At 38.1% G+C, this 23,125-nt stretch overlaps 1 protein-coding gene across 1 annotated transcript in view; it reads left to right on the top strand.

Annotated features, from left to right (window-relative positions):
• Positions 1 to 16,786: 16,786 nt before the first annotated feature.
• Positions 16,787 to 23,125, top strand: part of LOC107755129 (72 kDa type IV collagenase-like) — a 14,315-nt gene continuing 7,976 nt past the window's right edge. The window contains exons 1-7 of the mRNA XM_016571829.1: positions 16,787 to 17,048; positions 17,586 to 17,709; positions 17,983 to 18,209; positions 20,199 to 20,347; positions 21,573 to 21,701; positions 21,834 to 22,007; positions 22,192 to 22,365. Of these exons, the coding sequence (XP_016427315.1) occupies positions 17,020 to 17,048; positions 17,586 to 17,709; positions 17,983 to 18,209; positions 20,199 to 20,347; positions 21,573 to 21,701; positions 21,834 to 22,007; positions 22,192 to 22,365 (1,006 nt within the window). The 5' untranslated portion in view covers positions 16,787 to 17,019. The remainder of the gene's footprint in view (positions 17,049 to 17,585; positions 17,710 to 17,982; positions 18,210 to 20,198; positions 20,348 to 21,572; positions 21,702 to 21,833; positions 22,008 to 22,191; positions 22,366 to 23,125) is intronic.

The raw sequence follows: 23,125 nt of genomic DNA, 5'->3' as shown, positions 1-23,125 counted from the left end.
TTACAGCGTTTTCATTTTAACTAGCCATTAGGAGTCAAAACCTAAAGAAATAGGCAAATGTATAATATGAAACAGTGTTACACTCCAGTGCTTCATAAAAATGCACGAGAGAGAAGGTGCGAGTGATATAGAGAGGGAGGGGGAGAGAGAGAGAGAGAGTTCTGCAGAGTGAGCGAGGTGGTGAAAAGTGAGAAGACACCTTTGAAAAGAATCAATTACAGTAAAACGCATCAGAATCACTCATGCATTTAATACATCTCATATCTGAGCGTTTCAGCCTGTTCCCTCATGCCTGCTGCATCAGCCCGGCCCATCTGCGCTGCTTTGCAAAGTAGCAATATTTTAAACTAATATCAATGCATTATGAGCTAACAAATGCTTTAAACATCACATTAGGATGAATTGTTGCAAGGCTGTGATATCAAATAACAGGTATCAGCAGCCCAGAAAGCCCCTCATTTCTCATCCCTGTACAACACAATAGCACATTTGGCAAGGTGAGTCAGAAAGAGAGAGCGAGAGAGGCAAAAATATGGCTGTGAAAGTAAAGTGATCCTTGTTTTTGCATTAGCTAAACCGATTTGTAAACGAATCACATGGGTGAGGATTATCTTCCAGTGTCAGGATACATTTACAAAATATGTGCTATCTGCTGTTCACAATACTTTTGATAGAAGGAAAAAATCTTTTCGACTGCCAATCGCCGACGTTTGCGGAATTTTCCCCAACGTCCCACAAATGACGTCTGCCATGCAGCCCACGGTGACCCCAATCAGCTGAAAATACATGTTATTTAAACTAACATCCCTAATCCAATGTCAAAAAGAAATAACACATATAAGTAATAAAAAAAAATAAAACCGGGCAGCCGCTGACTAAATCTTCCTTTCCATGTCATCCTTTAGTGGACAAGCCATGTTTATTTCCGACTAACAAGAAAGAGGACAGGGATCAGAACCGTGGCCTCAGAACAGAACGACTGTTTTCATGCTGTATTCACACTGTAGACATGCTGTAAGCCTGTAGGGTCCCTCACCAAAGGCCTACAGGAACACTTGTTTGTTCTTACCCGCGTCCCTGGCGACACACAAATATTTACCCTGATACACATTTCAGACACTTGCTAACGGACAATGTTGAAACATGTACGACAATCATGCAAAAAAAGGGAAAATGTGATATAATACCATCCCCTCTCGGTAAGTATGGGAAGATGGAGTGTACACGCCATGGGACGTACAATCGCAATACAGAAAACGATGGCCCGGTATTATCAAACAACTGCCGCCTAGCGTCCGAGCCGACCCACGGCGTCTCAAAATTAAACTACCTGATCATTTGTTACCTGCCCACAGCTGTCAAAGCAAACAATGAATGTACAGCGGAGAATTGATGACTATTTGGAATGCATATGGGCAAAAAGGATTCAATTTAGTGCTGTAGTCTGAGTGGATGAAATGACAGTTGTGATTGATTTGACACAGCAGTCCAGATTTATCTTGCAAATGGAGTAATGGTCGTTGTGTGGTACGGCCAGCGATCTGGCGCCGAGCTGATAGCGCACAGAAAGAACAGAAGAGCCGAGTCCCAGAGGCACATCATGAGGAATCTTCGCTAAGTGTCGTTGAACAGATTGTCTTGGTCAAGGTTATCATGCACTCATAAGTCTTAAGGAGTGTGTGTGGCACTTGGCTGCCCCCCCCCTCCGCGCACCCACCCGCCCGCCAGACGACCCTCCTTACAAGGTGACCTGAAGAAGGGGATAGAAAGTAAAAGACTAATCAGCATTTTCCATGGGAGGCGTTGAAATTAGGACAGAGAAAATTAAGTGGATGCACTTGAGAAGTGTGGCTCGTAGCAGGGAGGAAACAATGAAACTCATCCAATATAAACAAAACACACACAAACCAAACCAACCATTTTCCATTTACTGTTCACTGAACTAGCTCTGCAGGGCTGAGGATTGTGACATGGGATGTTTTTTTTTAGAAGAAGAAGAATTAACACACACGCTTTCACACAAAAGCATCACATGCAAATGTACAGCATGTCGTCTCAAAAGAGTGAATTTCCATCACACACCATCGCCCCCTAGTTCCGCTCGGAGAGTTGAACAGGGTTCTCTCAATACATTTATAATTGAAGGGAGTGTTTCTTCATGAAACAGCACAGAAAAATCTTCCCTTCACTACATTTTAGCCCTTCCATGTTTTTTTGAATAACGGGGGGTGGGGCAGAAATGGCAACACAAAAGAAAAAAAATAGAGGATGGCAATCCATGAGTGCAGCCATTGATAATGTTTTGTATTGCTTCAGCTCCTTGAGAATAATCTCAGGTGACTGAGGCGAGAGTGAGTTTCACTGGTATCTGTCATTCGGGTGTCAATCCAACTGGCACATTTTACACTCCACTGGTACGCAGGCCTCACCTGCTGACACACACACACACACACACAGAGCACCCACTGACTGGCAGCATTTTCACAAGAGCATGCTCAATCCATAAAAAGTGGATAAAGAAAATAAAGAAAATGAAATAAACAATAGGTTGTTTTGGTTGAGAACATTTACAAAATAACCTCAATGCCCTTTAATAGATGTTTAGAAATTATTAATTATACTGTTTATTCTAAACTAGGGTGGACGATCGTCGATCTGTAACAATCTGTTAATGTAAGGCTAACGAGGCTAAAAAGACTCTTTCTGCATGTTACAATTGTTACGCCAGTAGATAATTTAGGCGAAAAAATCTTTAATAATGAGTCATTGAATCATTTATTAAACTTCTTCATTTGAACACAGTGATTCATTTAGAAACAAAACATATGACTTTCTCCATGAGTAAGCTGCTAAATGATTCAACTTGAATGATTCATTCAAAAATACTGATTGATTCAGGAACAAAACATCACAACTGCGTTCAAAGATGATAACTAAAAAATTTTTATAAACATTCTAATTCTATGAGAATAGGGGAGTTCACATCACAGCTATAACAATAACAACACAGAGGAACGATCGTTGAGCTTGACCATTTAAAGCAGCAGGCAACAAAACTGCAATGCATGCTTATATTAAACAGAATGTTGTCATCCGTTGGTGTGGATGTTAATATACTGTAGTTAGCATTATAGTTGTCTCTATAGTTATCATTCTTGGTGTGAATGGGTTCTAACAGATTCAATTTTATCAACTGTCATAATTTTACAGCATTTTTACAAGCTTTCAAAAACACAAAAACTTCAAACTAAGAACATGAACGAGACAGATTAGCATAACACATGTTGTTAACATTACCGTGCATAATAATATGTCATGAAAATCATAAGGGTGATTAATGGAAAGGTTCTCAAACAGACTCAAAGCTCTACAGCAGGCTGTGTCGTGATATGTTACCTACTGATGAGGCCCTGCATGTTGCCTGCTTGAGTCTTTCTATCTGTCTACCTGTCTACAGAAGCCTTTAATGCATAATATTCAGCCTCTCGCTGAGGTGTGCAGGCTTGTCTCTCTCTGTCACATGAAACGGGCACGCAGCTTAACCAGGTCAACTTAAACCAGCTTTACTCCTCCTTAGATTTCCCATGCAGGCACTCATCATGCCAGTGCTTTCAGTTTCCTCCTTGTCTTTCTCTCCTCTACCTCCACACTTTCATATGCTCTGTTTATGAGAAATACGGCATCAGAGGCCTAGCGTGAGCACGACTGTTCCTTAAAGCTCCATCGCAACCTCCTTCTCGGCTGGATTTTAGAGCGAGACGGGATGTCTACCTCTGTATGAATCCTGTGTAGTGCACTTAATTCCCAGCAGAACACGGCGAGCAGGGGGAACAGAAAGGCATTTGAGAGCAGATTAAGAATATGAACAGCAATATTCCCGTCGCGGCATCTGTATGCGCCCAGGATTACAGGGTTCTGAGGAGATTACTTGCAGGGGAAGAGAGGTTACAGGTTCTGAAAACTATTCATTCTCACCTACGGTATGGAGAACTCACACACACAGACATCCACAAGATTCATTTTCATATTCATTTGGGTTTGATATCACTTCTTGAGTTTATGTCCACACACTTGTCATGCCACATTCCCAGTATGATTTAGGCCCCATCCACAAGAATATGACATTTCACTGCATTGTGGCCTCCCATTCACATATAAACAGTGTTTTACGTCACAAACAAGCCAAGAATTTTCAAAGCACTGCTTTCCATGATGCATATGGACAACTGAAACAGAGATTTGCACATGGCAACAGCTGTTTATAAATAAGACTCTGGAGTTTGACTGACAGGAATTTGAAAGTGACAGCCAACACTGGTTTGTTGTGGTCAATTGTCGTAGGGTCGATGAAGTTCATGTGACAAGTCAATTGCTTAATCATTGCACTGCTATAACAGAGAAACGTAAATATTAGTTTTTTTTAATGCTTTTTTTAAAAATGAGGTTTACGACACAATATTGCTGACTCCTGGCCTGGAATGAAAGATCTAAAACGCTGTTGGCGTGGATAGGATATGAAAATATACAAACATAATTTTTTTTTTTAGTTTTGTAAAAATCGACGCGTTTCAAAAAGGCGGGGCATAGAGGAGAAACAATAATGTACAGTATGTGGAAAATAATGTGTTTTTTTAACTTTAAACCGCATAAACACATTTCATTACACCAAATACACAAAATAATGTTCTTTTTAGCAGCATCATATGACCCCTTTAACTTATGGCCATGATTAATACATCTTTCCAAATGCAAGGCTCTATAAAAAAAATACTTTACAAAAAATACTTACCAAAGTATTTAAATTACAAATATGTAAAACACAATTTCTTGTTGTTTTATAAATATTTTTTGCTATTTTCAAAATGTCTTGGTTTATTATTAAAGATAATAGTTTTCTACCATGCCATCACATTCATATCTAATCTGATTTCACCAAAAACATCTGTAAAAGTGTTGATATCGTTTGATAGTCCTTTGACATACAGATCAGATGTGGTTTCAAAAGAACTCTGGAGATCACATTTCAGATGTGCCGATTACTTACAGCCATCCGTCATCTCACAGACAACAAAGAGTTTGTGTACATCATGGCGTAATTGCATACACATGTCCAGTATGAGGAGTTACCTGATCTGTCAGCCTCACTTTCTCTCTAAAAAAAGCCAGTGTTTTTTTTGTTTTTCACCTTTTCTGATTTTGCGTAAACTCATTTTATAGGTATGAAAAAGTATGGAAAGATAGCAAGTGACCGTTTTTTAATTTTCTCTTGTGTACATGGAGATGGTACCCATTTTTTCCATGTTATAACTGTCAGCTTTGATTTTATTTTCTGGCATGTGGTGTTTCCTTCACCACTGGCCCGTCACTTGGCCAACAGCATGCCACGCGTGCAAAGCAAGCACAGGAAATCTGTCCCCCCAGGAGACGGCTAACAATGCTACGACCAGGCAATTCCCCTCCGCACCTTTCGCGTGAGGGAACATAAACATATCACATATTCAGCCGCCATGTGCAATCAATTACAAGCCTTAATGAATGCCAGCCGGGAGTCACGATCTGGGCAAAAGTGTGTGCGCGAGTATATATTTGAACAAGCACTTCACCATGAAGTCTGTATGAAAATGAAGGCCCCAAAGGCTTAAAAAACTTATTACAAGCAACAGAAAGAAAACTAGATTAAGGTCTTTACTCAGTCTGATTGACTGAGTAAAGTGATAGAGGTAAGAGAGAGAAACAAAGACACAAAAATAGGATTCATGTGTGAATCAAGACAGACAGACGGCAGGCACTGCCACTCCCAAGACACAACTGTTAACCTTGTTGCTCACAAGGAGGCCATATGCATGCTGGGAGGAAGGAAGGAGGGTGGGTGTAACCCAGTCACTTCATGTAGGGTTGAAGTGTCCCTGCCAGTCCTTCAGTGTTCAATGAGAGGCCCAAGAGACACGCAACAGGGATTTTCCCGAGGAGTTTCCGTGCCCTCGGCTTCCGAAATGCACCTAGTAGTCATCAATTAGCCTGACAGGCCAGATCTTAACTTGAACACGCACATAAACTAAGACAGTGTTCAACACAGACTGTTCCTAATGGGGTTCGATAACCTTAACGGATACTAGTAACATTCCAGCAAAATTTTAAAGCTATTAAAGGTACAAATATCAATTTTGGCATGAATAATATAATTTTGCAGGGTAAAAAAATAAATAAAATAGCCTTCAATTATAAAAAAAATGTGAACACTTAAAACTATTATATACAATACATACACTTTTTATTATTTATTTATTTATTATATACAACGTTTGAATAATTAAGATTTTAGCATATTAGAATGATTTCAGAAAGATGTAACACTGAAGACTGGAGTAATGACTGCTGAAAATCTTTAGCTTTAACATCACAGTAATACATTACATTTTAAAATGTATTAAAATAGAAAACCGTTATTTTAAATTGTACTAATATTTCAGAATATTACTGTTTTTACTGCATTTTAATCAAATAAATGCAGCTTTGGTGGGCATAAGACTTTTTTTCAAAAACATAAAAAAGAGAATTATTCCAGATAGATCGATAGATAGATAGATAGATAGAAGGCTAATATAATTTACTTTCATTTATATATATATATATATATATATATAAAACAATTGCACCACATAATCATATAATTCTTACGTAAATTGCTCTTAACAATTACAATTCAATCCTGTGATGACAGCCCCCCTTAATTATCCATAGGATTAGAGGGCAAAAGTGATCCAAAACCCTTCCTAAATAACATCCAAAGCTACATCAGCTGATACATCTCTACTCATAAGGCTACAAATTTATCATTATTGAGATGATGCAGAGGATGAATTACCCAGCGTGCATGAGCCTTGTGGGGCCTGACCTGAGATCAGTCCCAGATGAAAGGAATTGGAGGGCTCAGGAATTCATTTTCATATTGCAAATGGCCAGCCTAATCAGTATGCCTAAAGTGCTTTCTAAAAGACGTGTATATCTTTGAGAGCTGCGAACTGCATTGTGGATATTAGTATACGCACATGACACCTAACAAGAGACCAGACTTGAACAGATTTGACTGACACCAGACGCATGCTGTTGCTCGATTACTTTACGTTATGAATGAGAAGCTGATTTGCTAATCACAAAGGACCTGGTTATGCAGCAAAGGACAGAGGTCACAATTGCATTGACCCTTGCTTTCTTTCTTTAAACACTTCCAGTTCCCTCATTTCTCACACATGCACACGTACATGTATGCACACTTTCCTGTCAAGACGGATCCCCTTTCAAGGGGAAGGAGCTTTTAAATGATTTAGCACTATGATCCGGAGACATTCCAAGCAATTTCATACACCACTGATATTCACAATGCTGCTCTCAGGAAATGCCTGGGCATATGCTACCCCCACTGTTCAAATACAGACACACACAATAGAAATTGTGACATTGGCGTGAGATATAAAAAATAATGCAGGGGATTATGTCCTGATACTAGGTCTTATTTACTCATAGATGTATTAGGAAAAACACCTGCCTCCTACTCCAATAGGATCAAGAGATTAATCTTACTGAGACTTAATACATACAGATGGTCAGACAGGAAAAATTTGAAAAATTTGAAATATGAATACATACGTCTTGTATAATATGAAATATGATTCATCTCTTGCAGAGATTATAGCTTGATGCATTGGTGTACTTAACAAGGAGACAAAGTTAATTTCTTTATAGGCCAAATGTTGCTGGCAAGACCCTAGAATAATAATGATTCTTTGGGGAATATTATATAAATTAAACGTAAGCCGTCTTCTCGGTTTGCATATTAATGGCTGCTGGTGCAGGGCTGCTTTTGATTCATAAGCCGTCAGATCCTTGTGCAGCTGCCACACAAACGTCTGACAGCTCGGAACACAACATGTATTTATTCAGCACAGAAACACACACACCTTTAATGCTCATAACAGGGGCCTTTTTCAAAGGAAAATTACAGTTGCAGTACTGATCTCCTTTACTGATCTAAATCTAAGATGCTGCAGTGACACTGATCTACTGCCATTGCTTACAGTGTCTTATCAGAGGAGACTCACTGAGAACTGAGATTTATTGAAGTACTTTTTTCAATAGAGCAAATATAGTATTAGTAGAAAACACAAAATTGCTTAAGGCAAGCGTTTTCAAACTTTTGATGGCAACGACCCCAAAATATGATGATCCCATAACGAGGGAACCCTTTCCTAAAATATAAAGGCAGCTACATATTGTTATGTACAACAACCCATTTATATTGTGTGCGGAAAATTGTGTGCAATATTATAATGACACCATGTTGTCCCTTAAGTTAAATAATTACCTTTTATATTATCTCTGCACTAAAGCAATTTATTAAAATATTATCTGGAATATTACTTGGTATTGTCTTAAACGTGTTCTTTTTTTCTGAATCATTATTCATTTTTAGGTATATAAAACTGAAAAGAAAACTGAAGATGTGAAAACTGAAAAGAATCCATTTTCAGTTCGGTTCAAATGTAGGTGTGTAGCACTTTACACAATAAATATCAAATTTTCTAGTATATAAATATTCAGTTTTTTAACCTACAAAAAAATTGCATGCTGGATGTGACAGAAAATTTGCAAAAGATACAAACTATTTTTGCATGTATTGTACACAATGTTGCAAGGACAAAGAGATGAACACTTTTTCCCACAAAATTATGATTTCGATTAAAAAAATTAGGCTATAAATAAAATAAAATCATTGCAATTAATCTCATGACTTCTGACTTCAGTCTTTAGGAAGCAGAATGAATCAGTAATATTGAATTCTATAAATGTGTTAAATTATTGCAATGAACATTTAATCAATATCTTCAGTTAACATGCTAGACAGACCAAAAAAATCATGGCAACACTTTATTTTAGACCTCTCATTACACTCCTTACAAAACCACTCTATCAGCACTCTTTCACCCAAAAGTCTTTGGTACCTGCGGTCTGAAAAGTTAAAAGTGCATCTGTTTTATACATTCTGAAATGTGATCCACTAGTGTTGCTTTGTGTCTCTCTACCCCCCTGCCCCAGTACCCCATGGGCCTCTACTTCCTGACAAAGGTCCTTCTCAATATCCTGAAGCGAGAAGAAGAGGATAGAGAGGGCTATGAGTAAGTGAGAGAGACAGAGAGAAATCAAGAGAAATCAAGAGAAAGCGCGAGAGCGAGAGGAAAGGAGAGAGATGGCGTGCCAGGTAGTGCTCACAAAAAACGAGGAGGCCATTTAGATCACAGGCAACAGGAATGAGGGGAAACAAGACATCTGTGCCTGTATAATCAACATCCTAACTCTCCTAAACACATGCACACATCACAACAGAGGTGCTAGTTTTATGCAGACGCCACACTGCTGTTTTCAGTCCACACGAAAACCACTAGCGTGACGGACTCAGTTCCATAACATAAAAGTACCTAAACGACAGCCTTTGGGCTGGATACGGAACAATATACAAAAAGAACTCAGTCAGGTCCCATTAAAAAATCTGCCTAATAAAGTGATAACCAAGAAACAGAAACTAAAATATGTACTTTTATATTGCCGCTAGGGGGCAACACTATCATTCAATTCAATGACTTCTGACTTACCAACCAGAGGCTAACATGTTTACAGATCAGATCTGATGAAGGAAAACATACATTGCACAAAATAAATCTACTATTAGAATTCAAATATGTAAAATAGAATATTGTAGAATTATATATGCTGTATAATTTTGCTAGGCCTTTTTTCTGTTCAATGTTCAATGAAATATTTTTCAGTGAAGTCTTTCGTTTTAGTCAGTGTAAAATTAAATGTAGACTGCATTTCTGCATAGCTCTAAAATCCAAATATTTCTAACCTTTTATTTTATTTGTTTGTTTATTTTTTCCCAGTTGTTCTATATATTTGTTTATTTCACCAAGGTGATCAACAGTTACTACTGTATCTCTCTTTGTGCAATGTATAGCAAGGCTTAGGCTAAAAAAAAAAAGGTTGTGTGCAATGTCATGTAAATATTTCTTCATAAGCAAGTTACATTAAGCAAGGTAATTCTGAAAACATTGCAACTGTACTTGAGTGGCAGTATGAACATGCAATTTTGTGTTTAATCCTATCATAATTATCAGAGAAGTAAATAGTTACTTGTTTAGACACAAGAAAATAAAAAAAATGTACTTAAATGTCAAATCCAAATTTGTACACATTTATGAAAATCTGCTCTTTGGTGTAAGGCCATCTGCGTGACAGATACAAATCATATCAAATGAAATTCAGCTCTTACTGCAAGCACACAGCCAAAGCTGATTAACTGTGCTTACCTGAACATATTACAACAGCCCTCAATCAAGGACGGCAGGACTAAGCAGAAATAAGACATTTTAATCTGTGTGGGAGACAAACGTGCTGCAAACTAATCTAATATCACACATAAACATACACAGTTCATGTGTGAATACTTTAACACCAGGTAGGTATTAATGTCAGGTAGACATTAATGTAGTCACAACTAAGAGCAAGCACAGAGTCCCTGCTGAGAGAATACACACCTCCAATACATGCTGGGAGAAAGATTTCTGAGCACTAGAGCACACAGCCATCCCTACAGTTACACACAGAATGGATGGGAAAACGTGGTATACTGCCTCTAGAATCTTAGACATCGCTTCCCATTTAAATTTTCTTCAACAAAACGCCAATCAAACAAAAGCCCGTGGAATCATCCTTTCAGAATTTGCTTTTGAGAGTAAAATAGTGACAACAATAGAGAAACAATCACTCCGAAGCTTGTTAATGCGCTCATGAATAAATTATGCTAGAGATAATGGGTTTATGATCAATAATTCATCCTAGTATTTCTAAAACTGCGCTATAATATGTCATGTAAATGTAACGGCATTCACGAAATTAGCTTGACAAAGGTACTTAACAAAATACACCAAAAATGTTATATTTTTGAACATATCGTCTTAAGGTAAGGCATCTTTCACATATGTTAGTTGAGGCAGCTCTGATGTGGTTCTTTGCTAGCTCTAACATTTATATAAAGAAACATTGCCACATGAATGCTGTCAATCACTCTGAAGCGTTTGAGTAGCTTGTTAATGCGCTCATGAATAAATTATGCTAGAGATAATGGGTTTATGATCAATAATTCATCCTAGTATTTCTAAAAAAAAATAATAGCGCTATAATATGTCATGTAAATGTAGCGGCATTCACGAAATTAGCTTGACAAAGGTACTTAACAAAATACACCAAAAATTTTATATTTTTAAACATATCGTCTTAAGGTAAGGCATCTTTCACATATGTTAGTTGAGGCAGCTCTGATGTGGTTCTTTGCTAGCTCTAACATTTATATAAAGAAACATTGCCACATGAATGCTGTACTGAAACCTGGAAAAGATGGAAAATAATCTTAAATTAAAATACCATGGACATTTTGCATTTATACTTTTTCATATATTTTATATATTTATATATTTTATATATTTATATTTACATTTTATTTTATATATTTTTCCCAATTATTAAATATTTTACCAGGTATAGAAAGTGAGTTATCCGTTCAATTTTAGCAGGTAGAAATAATAAAAAAAAAATAATAATAAACAATTTTTTTTTTAAATCCAGTAAACCACAAATGACATGGGGCCTTCAAATCTTATCATGGAAAATGGGTTGTCAAAAAGGTTGAGAACCACTGCTTTAGGCCTCTGTCCAGCATTAAACTATGTGCACATGCACCATTATGCTGTATAAAAATGGCATTATTCACCTAAAATGCTTGTTGAAACAAGGAATGATGAGATGCTCTCTTTAAAAAGTACTTGCTAGTGCACAAAACCCTCTCCAGTGAACTGCCCTGGAATTCACTTTGTAGGTCAGACTTGTACACTTGCCCTTCATCGAAAAAATTTATTCACTCTGTTGTGAGCACTTGTACACTTTTACATCCAAATTGGAACAGGACCACAAATGTCCGATGTAGCAGGGGCAGGTCACAGCTCAGTGGCACGTATGAACACGGTCAGAACATGTCCCAAACGGACTGATGTGTCGACAGATCTTCTGACATGACCCAAATGAATCCCCAACACCCTGCAGTAGCCCCTCAGAATCAGCTGGGCCTGTTGACTGGCCTGATTCAACCAGCTGGGACGTCTGGAGTCAAGAATCACACTGTTAGTTTAAGAGGAGAAGGAAGAGCCAGCTGGATGTGAGAGAAAGAGGGGACGAGGACAGTCACCAGCCTCATGTAGAATTCCCATTACACTAGTGACAACACGGAGAATGTGAGAGGAGGAGAGAGCGAGATGGCCCTTGAACAGACACACAGACTGGCCCTGAGGAACTAACTAGAGAGAAATGCCAGACAGAGTGAAATATGATGTTTTCACTTTGTCAAAGGATTTTCAGACTCTTACAGAGTCATCTTATGAATGTAGCCTATTTAGTTTTAAACTCTGCCAGGGATGTTGATTAAATGTTTTATCAACCAACAGATGAATCAGTTGTGCATTTGCATTCTAGTGGAGGAAGCGTGCTCGTGCATCAGCGAGAGAGAAACAGAAAAGGAGAGAGCAAGCTATATAAGTAAAAGATCTCTGGCAGCCAACAAATGCAGAACAAAAGAAACAATTTGCATACAAATCAAAGTTTATCATCTCAGTTCCCCTATGCCTGTTGTTGTTGTGCATTCATAAGCACAGAGGCATTCAAAGCTCTAAGAGAACAGGACACCTCTATTCGCTGATACAGGCCAAATGTTGGTTTCATCATATAAAAGGAGGAGTGAGAAAGAGGTGAGAGAGGCACAGCCAGGCAGACAGAAAGAAATGAAGAGAGAACGAGACAGGTGAAAAATGGTTTCCTTTCTGTTTACGGTCCTGAGCATGAAATGAGATGAACACTCGCGCATCACAGTCAAATGAACATTATGCTCTCTCTTTCCATCTGCAAACACTCAGCGATAAAAAAAAATGAACTCCTCTCAGTGCAAGGAGAATTGACAGGTGAGATATGCAGCAGAAATCCTTTTTGAGAGCGTTCAACCTGTTCGATTTCAATGCTAAGTCCTCCAGCTTTCTCCTTTAAAGAGCCCACATCAATATACTGTCGACTTCAATCCCTCCATTGGAGGAAAAGAGAGTCGTCAAGAGGAGTTAGAGGAAATCCAGGGGCGAACTGCAGGCCTGCTGAAGCTCAATAAATCCCACTGAGGACACATCAAAGTATGCGAAGGCTTAAGTCTACCACCAGAGGGCACACTTACTAAGGTTTTGATTCACAGATAAAAACAAATCCCTCACGCCTCAATGGACACTCATTTGGTAATACTACTACCAATGTTAATATCCTACGATTACCATTATTTACTAGTTAGTAACAGAAAAATTCAGGTGCAATTTATGGATGACCACAAACTTTGAATGTGGTGCACTGCAGTATCAGACAGACTGTAAATACAAAAAAAAGCTGCTATACACAGACATAAAACAAATGACTCAAAACAGCAAACAAATGACTCAACAGCTCATACTAATACTTAAAGGTCACAGAGAAATAAGAGTGTCAGACTTTAATTTGTGTCATTTGCAATGGAGAGGGCATAAGCCTCCTATGGTAAATTTTGCAATAGCCTTGGCCAAGCTACACAAGTACAATCAGCTACATCAACCAGGACTGTGGACTGGAAAGAAACAGATAGGTCTTGTACCAAGTCATGAACTGCTAACCAGTGAGGAGAGACCACCTTATAAGGATAAAAGTGTCCAGAGAAAGATACAGGCCCAAATTGTTTTAATATAGCAGAGGATGCAACAGAGGAGATCAACAAAAGGTGAAATGGAAGATCTTTTAACATCAATCTTAAGAATAAATATATATTTAAAATATGAAAAAAAAAAAGTGGGCCATTTTCGGGTGGTGTTGTGAAACTAATTTCATTAATTTCATTCTGTATTGTTAATTTCATCATGTATTTTCACAACTACGCCACCAGAGGGAAGACCTTGCCTTTCCTTGAGTCATTGAACCCGGTCCAGCCCATATGTCAAAATCATGAAAAACATGAAAGTACATGAGAACTTTGACTAATCAGATATATATACTACACTCTTAATAACAACTGGTTATAAACAGTGCCAAATTAGTATTATTTGGCTTGTAACAACAGCAGAAACCTTTTTTGTTGCAAAATAGAATCCATTTTATACACTAAGGTCCTATGAAGAAGCATGCTTTGAAAGTGTTATATATAGGACCTTTATGGTGTTATAAATAACCTTTATAATATATTATTTTAATTAATATTAGTATATCTGTGTATTTATATTATTAATATTACATATTATCTATTTGTCTGGTCTTATCTTGTAGCCTTTATTAGGGTTTTACATAAAAAAAATAATAAAAACAACAGCATGTTGTGTCAATTAGGTACTTTTATTTTTTATTGAAATGTGAAAGTGTGGCAAAAATGACAGTGCTCTAACAGCAGTTATAAACTGAATACTTTAATAAATGGCAATAGGCACTGAACATGAATAAATACATAAAGAAGTAAAACACAAAATAAAAAAGAAGAAAAAAAAGATGTAATAAAAACCAAGTTCCAGTATAATATTTGCACAGTCCTCTGTGATGCCTTTGAGTCCATCATTATGTGTGTATTTTGGTGTAATTGAATGGCAATTTCTCTCTGCAGATGATGAGGTTGTGGGATGTGACAGTATCTGAAATGCCCAATTGAGTTTAGAGTTACAGTGCGTCTCTTTCATTTATGTAAAAACCGTTTTTATGAAGGTCAAAAGTAGTCAAAATGGACAGTATGTGAGCCTTTTGCAATATTAAAAGGTGAAAGTGATATAAAGTCATGAATTAGTATTTGTGGCTGGTTATGTTTATACATGAAGCCAAGTGAAAATTCTTTTTTTTTTTTTAAATCTAACAATATGGATCTTGTTAGTTAGTGAAGAAGGGGAGGCTGAACAGAGCAAAAAAGTGAATGTTTCAAACAAAGGATTGTCAGAAAGCCAGTTAAGAGTTTGAAAAGTAAAATTCTTAGGCATTTTAAGAATGAAATAATTTACCTGGTGCATGCCTGTTGACAGTCTGTGCAGTTGGATGTTTGAATCCCAGTAAAAATCGATAATGAAGTTGAAAGGAACTTACCCTGAGTCTCAATGTTCATACTATCCATCCTAAATAGTATGTGAGATTAGAATAAGCGTGTCCCAAAGCATAGTATGTTGAAAAGAGTATGCCAAAAGTCCCCGGATGGTCTACTATTTCAGGTCGATTTTTGAAGTGTGGATCCGTGCACACTCTAATGGCTAAAATTCATTCAATAAAATCAATTGCGCTTTGTCGAAGCTTCACCAAAAGAGTACATACTTTAAGGGCGTAGTATAAGTAGGCACATTGAGATGCAGCATCTCTTTTTTTTTTTTTTTTAATTAGTCTTCCCGATCTGCAAACGCACAGTAACACAAGAGGCGGGATTTATCGTGAATGATTCGCGCAAACATAGACGCATTTATGTAGATCGGGGGCGCATTCCCTTCAGAAACAAATCTAATCCACTGCAAGTTCAGCGGCTCAGATGTCGGGAGTAAATGACGACTGCTATGTTCATTATTACAACAGAACACCTCAATCGCTTAGGAGTTATTCTTGTCTGCTCCGGCGGTGAAACAATGGCAGACTGATGACAGCTCACTCAGGGCGGGTCTGAGGTAAGACACCAGTCCAGTCTGTGCTGAAACGCTACTGTCAATCAAACTATCGTGGGAGGGGCCTTTTTTTGTCACGCAGACAGGCATCTGAGATCGGCTCGATTTGAGAAAGGGGTAAAGATTTGAGCAGATTAAAAAAAAAACACTGGGTGGATTTTTATCATTATAGGGTGGTTGTGTACACACACTGCCAACACACATTTCAGTTCAAACAACTTGTAAAAGTGCATGTAGCATCCTATGACCCCTTTAAGAGAATCGTCCAGCCACGTTTAGGCCACAGCAGGATTTCTCAAGCAAATTCTATACTACAAGGTTACAGCCCAGTTGTTGTTGAGCAACAGACAACCAATCGTAAACTATACAATTCTTACCCCACTAAATGCTCATGTGCTTTATTTGTACAATCAGATGCACTTTCACGCGCTGTTTAGTTTCCAGAATGGCAGAAACGGCTGGAATCAGATTTGTTTGTTTTGCTATATGCATTTACAGGAATTAACTCGCTAGAGGACGCTGTGCTGTTTGGTAAATCACTTTCTGCACTCCCATTGGTAGACGCTGTAACTTCACTGCTTGTTACTTTTTTGTCACATCTGAAATGAGGTCTACTAGTCTCTTTGTAGCTATAAATCGGTATGAACTCCCGTTTAGGATATTTAAAACAGCTAGAGATGAAAAACGTTGCCACTTTTGCACAGATATTGTTAACAGTGTCATGACCATAAATATGCAAATTATAACGGTAAGCCTGTTTGCAATTGTACAGTATGCTCTTGAGAATAACTAACCAGGGGTTTAATATTAGCCCAGGGTAAAATGTGAACAGTGTGAACATGGAACAAGAAAACACAGGGTTAAGAACACAGTTTCAAGTGTTTAAAACCGACTGGCCTGACTTTTTAAACTCAAAGCTTCAACTTAGCCTCTCTGAGTGTCTACGTGCACACATCTCTGGGCTCGCTCCCGCTGCAATAGCGTCTGTGCGTCTCCTGTTTCACAGCTCTACCAAATTCTTGGATCCGGAGGCTGCGCAGTCTCAGCTCAAGCCCCAGCATCAGAAAAGTGCGTGTGCAAGCAGAACCTATTCCACAGACCACGAAAGCTGGATGTGTCGCTGAGGAAAAGAAAGAACATTTGCAGTGCAGTCGGAGAAACTTGGAGCTCTGAGAACACGTCGTAAAGGCCTGTTCGTCAACTTATTGTCAGCACACGGACATCTCGGAACCGGACCAAAATGATGTGCTTTAAGTTTTTCAGCTGTAGGCATGTTGTCCTAGATAGATAGATATATAGATATGTATAGTGTGTATGTGTGTGTGTTTATTTTAAATTTAAAATATGATGGTTTTTTTTCTATATGTTAATTTTCAGTCCCGTCAAAACATTACTAATATTAACACAATTATATTATTTTAATTATTTGTGCAGTATTTAACTTTTGGCCTTTATTCACTGTTGAAATATCTATGGAAAATATAAAGCTCAAATACACCATATGTTTACATGGTGGTTAGGAAAATGTGGAATGTGTTAAACAGTTCCAGTTAGGTTGACATTTCTCTCTCTCTCTCTCTCTCTCTCTCTCTCTGTCTGTCTCTGTCTCTCTGTCTCTGTCTTTTCATTGTATCCGTAATTATCTTTTTCACAGCACTACTTAAATAAGTTCTATGGCTGCAGTGCAGTCGGAGAAACTTGGAGCTCTGAGAACACGTCGTAAAGGCCTGTTCGTCAACTTATTGTCAGCACACGGACATCTCGGAACCGGACCAAAATGATGTGCTTTAAGTTTTTCAGCTGTAGGCATGTTGTCCTCAAAGTTTTCCTCGTACAGTTTCTTGCTTCCTTGCAAACTTTTGCTGCGCCCTCACCCATCATAAAGTTTCCAGGCGATGATGCTTCTTACACAGACAAAGAAGTGGCTCTGGTGAGTGTATTTTCATTTCATTTAATATTTTTCATGAAAGATTATTTGTGCAGTATTTAACTTTTGGCCTTTATTCACTGTTGAAATATCTATGGAAAATATAAAGCTCAAATACACCATATGTTTACATGGTGGTTAGGAAAATGTGGAATGTGTTAAACAGTTCCAGTTAGGTTGACATTTCTCTCTCTCTCTCTCTCTCTCTCTCTCTCTGTCTGTCTCTGTCTCTCTGTCTCTGTCTTTTCATTGTATCCGTAATTATCTTTTTCACAGCACTACTTAAATAAGTTCTATGGCTGCCCAAAAGACAGGTGTAATCTGATGGTGTTGAAGGACACACTGAAGAAGATGCAGAAGTTTTTTGCTTTAACTGAGACAGGGGAGATTGACCAGAAGACAGTAGAGATCATGAAGAAACCACGATGTGGAGTTCCTGATGTGGCAAATTACAATTTCTTTCATAGGAAGCCCAAGTGGGGACAGAACAACGTTACCTACAGGTGTGTGTTTACCTCAAACAGTGCTGAGCTACTGTATGTCTCCTTACTGTTTGTCAGTCACTTTAACCCTTTAAAAAATGTATATTATTTCCAATCCTGTCAATATCAAATAATCCTTTATATTATAAAAAAAATGTGATTTTTTTTTGTAGTTTAAAAGTGAGAGTTTTGTGGTTACAAAAAGATTTATAAAAAGAAACAGGGGCCATATTTGTGTCAGTCATTAAACCAGTCAAAAACAGAGAGCACAATCAATATATGTTTAAAGAATGTTCTCAGCAGGACTTTTGTGGCTACATTGGAGGTGGAGCTTAAAAAGGAACAACAAATCTGAATTTATTAGGTTATAAAGTTGTGCTGACTACAGGAAATGCAAGAAATGTTTGGCCATTAATAAATATTTACTGTCATTGAAGGAACTGGCCGATAATCAAACACAAAATAAGTGATCAATAGTCTTTTGTAACAAAAAGGACAGAGTTGGGATCTTGAGGATATTACTGGCCTACATGTCCTGACAGTGTTTAGTGAGTCATGACCACAACTGTTGATTTGCCGGTAAAAAGTTTTCAGACCCCATACACAGATCTGTGGAAGAAATGGCTCAGCCTTAGGTTTTCTGCCAGTGTCAGCTTTGCTAATTTAACAGATATTTAGATTTAGTATTGAGCCTTCTTAGAGAAGTTTATATTAAACCTAGCCCCTCATTAAATGTTAATTAATATTAAACAGCGCAATTGGTTTTCAGTTTCAAACCTCGGGATGCTCCCTTCAGTATGTGAATATTCAAAATGTTGTGCTGTATTGAGGTCACATCTTATTTTTACAACTCCTGTTTTCCAGTTATTTTGTCCACTGGAAATGTTTTGGAAACACCAATTTTCATCAGTTGAATTGATTGTACATCTATCCCTTGTTGCCTTGTAGAATGCCATTGTCCTTGTAGATTGTGCTGTGGTTTGGCACTAGAAAATAGCATAACATTAGTATTGAATGTGTCTAAGATACATGCTCTAGTAACCGCCACAAGTACAGTTAGCATTTGCTAGTTGGTTTGATAAGTGTGCACCTGCAAAGAACATTGTGTTTCATTAAGTTTTTTTTTTTTCATTTAAATATACAACCTAGACTGCCAAACTATGGTGAGAGCTCTGATGAGCATTCAGCTCCTGTTGTCACTGTACATTGTACAGGCTGTTTCTTTTGTCAGAGGCTAGCAGTATCTCCTGTGTCTTCCAGGGTGGTCAGCATAACAGTGTTTCACCCCATGCTGTTCTGGGACTATTGAAGAGCTTTGGAGATTCTCTTACTGATTATTAGTAGAGAACCTTTTTAGTTTTTTGCACCTGCCAAATTTGTTTGATGTTGCTCAATTTTTCCGTAGGGACCATTTCAGACTGCCTTGTAATGCCAGAACAGGTTTGGATTTGACAGTCCTGGTTTTGGTTTGAAGCGGAGCTCCCTCCTTAGGAGAAAGAAACCAGACCATGCAGGTGATCAGTGTAACCTGCTGTCCTCTGATCGCTGTGTGTGAGTGATCTGTAATAGCTTGATGATGATTTGGATTGAACTGGGAACTTGGACATCCCCATGTCTTTTTGTGATGAAAAAAAAGAGTTGGTGGCAAACCATTGGCAGGGGGAAAAAAAGAAGCATAGGAAGCATCCAAAGGTTTATTGCATATGGTACTTGAGTTAGACGATGCCATTGTAAAACATGACGACTGATGACTTTTTGCCTGGGCTTATACTCCTAAACGTATGTATTCTTGAGCCACTCAAAGTCATGAGGAAAAAAGCAAATGCAGTACCCGCTTATTTACTATAACAATATGACAAATAATTATGTAAATGAGTAACATAGAGATTAAAACAATTACATAAATAGGGCATAATAAATATTTCTGTATTTTGTTTTCTAGAAAATATAGAATAATCAGCTGGAAAGTATAGTTTAAAAAGAAGGCAATATTGTTTTCTTCTTCCACAGGATCTTAGGGCACACCCCAGATCTGGATGAAGAAACAATTGATGATGCCTTCTATGGTGCATTTAAAGTCTGGAGTGATGTCACACCTCTGAAATTCACCAGGATCATGGATGGAGAAGCGGACATCATGATTAACTTTGGCCGAAATGGTATTCAAGAAAATAATTTTGTCTATGTGTTGCTGTACAATATGTTTCTGTACAAAAGTTTCTAAACTACTGTGGTGTAAATGTACAAACGTCGGATTCATTTCTTTCCTAATCACAGCTCTTACATTTAACTGCTAAGTCACAGACTAACCACAGTCACTCCTTAAAATCTTTAGTATAATGCTTCCTGCACCAGAGATTGATTTGCATTGTGGTCTTTGGAAATACCATAATGACTGCATAAGGCAATTACAAAAAATGCCAACAGTATTCTCACAGTGTAAATCTCTCCTGAGCAGGCTGTAAATGAAAAATTGTGGACAAAATCGATAGAAAATTAAATTATACTTGACACCCCTATTAACCGTGCAATTACCTACCGAAAACACTAACCCTGGTGCATTGGATTAAAACATTTTAATTAAAGGTGTTTTAACATTTGAGTTAAAGGTGATGCGATTTCAAGTTTTCCTTTCTCTTTGGAGTGTTACAAGCGGTTCGTGCATAGATAAGATCCCTAAAGTTGCAGACTAAAGTCTCAAACCCAAAGAGATATTCTTTATAAAAGTTAATACTCGTCCACGCCCTCCTAAAACGCCTCGTTCTAACACGCCCCCACATGTCTACGTCACGATGTGGGAAGATTTGCATAACACCGCCCAAATGTTCACACAAAGAAAGAAGGTGTAACATTTATTCTCGCAGTAGTATTGTTGCTGCTGCCGCCGCTTTGTCGTGGAGATGCAGTGTTTCGTTGCGAAAGCGAAACTACTTTGTTTGGCCTTCCAAAAGAGGGCACAACTAGAAATCAGTGGTTAAGTTGTATTTTACAACACTGTTCCAGAACAGTTCAGCCAAATATCCGTGTGTGTGCAACGCATTTTATGGAGGACTGTTTCCTGAACCTTGGAGAGTAGCCTACAATGCTGGCTGTTCTAACTTACAGTATGGTAAGGGGCGTAACATTTCCGTCACACGGTTGAGGTATTCTGCCAATCACAACGCACTGGATAGCTGGCCAATCAGAGCACAACAATGAGCTTTGTAAAAATCGATGCGTTTCAGAAAGGCGGGGCGAAAGGAGAAACAATAATGTACAGTATGTGGAAAATAATGTGTTTTTTGAACCTTAAACTGCATAAACACATTTCATTACACCAAATACACAAAATAATGTTTTTAGCAACATCATATGACCCCTTTAAATGTGTTATATTACTTGTAGAACATGGTGATGGTTACCCGTTTGATGGGAAGGATGGTCTTCTGGCTCATGCCTTCGCTCCGGGACCTGGTATTGGGGGAGACTCTCACTTCGATGATGATGAGCTGTGGACATTGGGAGAGGGACAAGGTATGTCAGTTGTCTTGTTTCTGGTGACTTGTTACCTCTTTAAACAAGTAGCTGTTTTTTTTTTACAGTTTTACTCAAAGTACAAAATTTGTTTATCAAATGTGATATCTCTCTTTCTCCCTCTTGATTTAGTGGTAAAGGTGAAGTATGGTAATGCAGAGGGGGAGTTCTGTAAGTTTCCATTCTTGTTCATGGGTAAAGAGTACACCAGCTGCACCTCTCAGGGTCGAGATGATGGGTTCCTTTGGTGCTCTACCACATACAACTTTGATGAAGATGCAAAGTATGGCTTCTGTCCTCATGAACGTGAGTATCCTTTATGCTAAGTTTTACAGTACAGTATAATTTGACACTCTTCCCATCCAAAGTGGTGCAAAGTTTAGGCCGTTGTGTCTCAGACTTGATTTGGGTGGAAAATGTGGCATTGTGAATGTAATACTGTATTTCACAATCACTGACTCGTTGAGTTTTGTTCCTTCCTGTGTTGCAGTCCTGTTTACATTGGGTGGAAATGCAGATGGAGCTCCTTGTAAGTTCCCCTTCACATTCCAGGGGGAAAAATATGATAGTTGCACCACCTCAGGCCGGGATGATGGGTACCGTTGGTGTGCCACTACCGAAGATTACGACCGTGACAAGAATTATGGATTCTGTCCTGAGACAGGTCAGTCTATAAATTCCTGTAAATCTCCAATCCAGAGCAATATTTATTTTGACTTCTTTGAAAACCAAAAATAAGTATAACTTTTATTCAGCAAGTGTGCATGTTTTAAATAAATGCTATTAGTTTGAACTTTATATTGATCAAAGCATCCTTAAAAAAAATCACTGTTTCCTGAACCCATTTCATATTTCTGTTCAGTCAAATTATAATTCTATAGCACTTACATAATGCATACTCTTCAAAACATGTTATTGTGCCTTACAAACCTCGTTGTAAGCAAGCCAAAGGGTCAGTGGCAAGGGAAAAACACATGTAAAACAACATGTTTAGATGTTGCTCGAGACGTTTTACCATTCATCCAATTGGACACACATTGACACAATCACAAAATTAATTGTTGGGAGTCATTACTTACTTTAAATCAGTAATGTGTCTGTCTATGCATTTGGTTTTTAAGGCCAGTCAGTCTTTAAAGCAGTTCTCCATTCACTCCGCTCACCATTCACTCTTCAGTTTCCAGCAGACTGTGAAAGTTTCTTATTACGAGATATTTTCCATTGTGTTACCGATCTGGCATAAGCAAGTCAGGAGCACAGAACTCCTCATCTGGTTGTAATTCCCTGGGAATGCAGCCCTCTCTTCCTATTTGTGTATGTGTGTGTGTGTGCTGAATAAAAGAGTCACAAAAACAAGTCCAGTAGTGCAAGCCATCACTTTAAAATTAGAGCTTTGGAACGCAGTCCAGTGTTTCCCCTAGGTT

This window comes from Sinocyclocheilus rhinocerous, unplaced genomic scaffold (assembly GCF_001515625.1).
Source record: "Sinocyclocheilus rhinocerous isolate Xijiao unplaced genomic scaffold, SAMN03320098_v1.1 scaffold591, whole genome shotgun sequence".
Taxonomy (NCBI): domain Eukaryota; kingdom Metazoa; phylum Chordata; class Actinopteri; order Cypriniformes; family Cyprinidae; genus Sinocyclocheilus; species Sinocyclocheilus rhinocerous.
The sequence above is the reverse complement of the archived record's forward strand: the minus strand, read 5'-3'. Positions and strand labels throughout refer to the sequence as shown.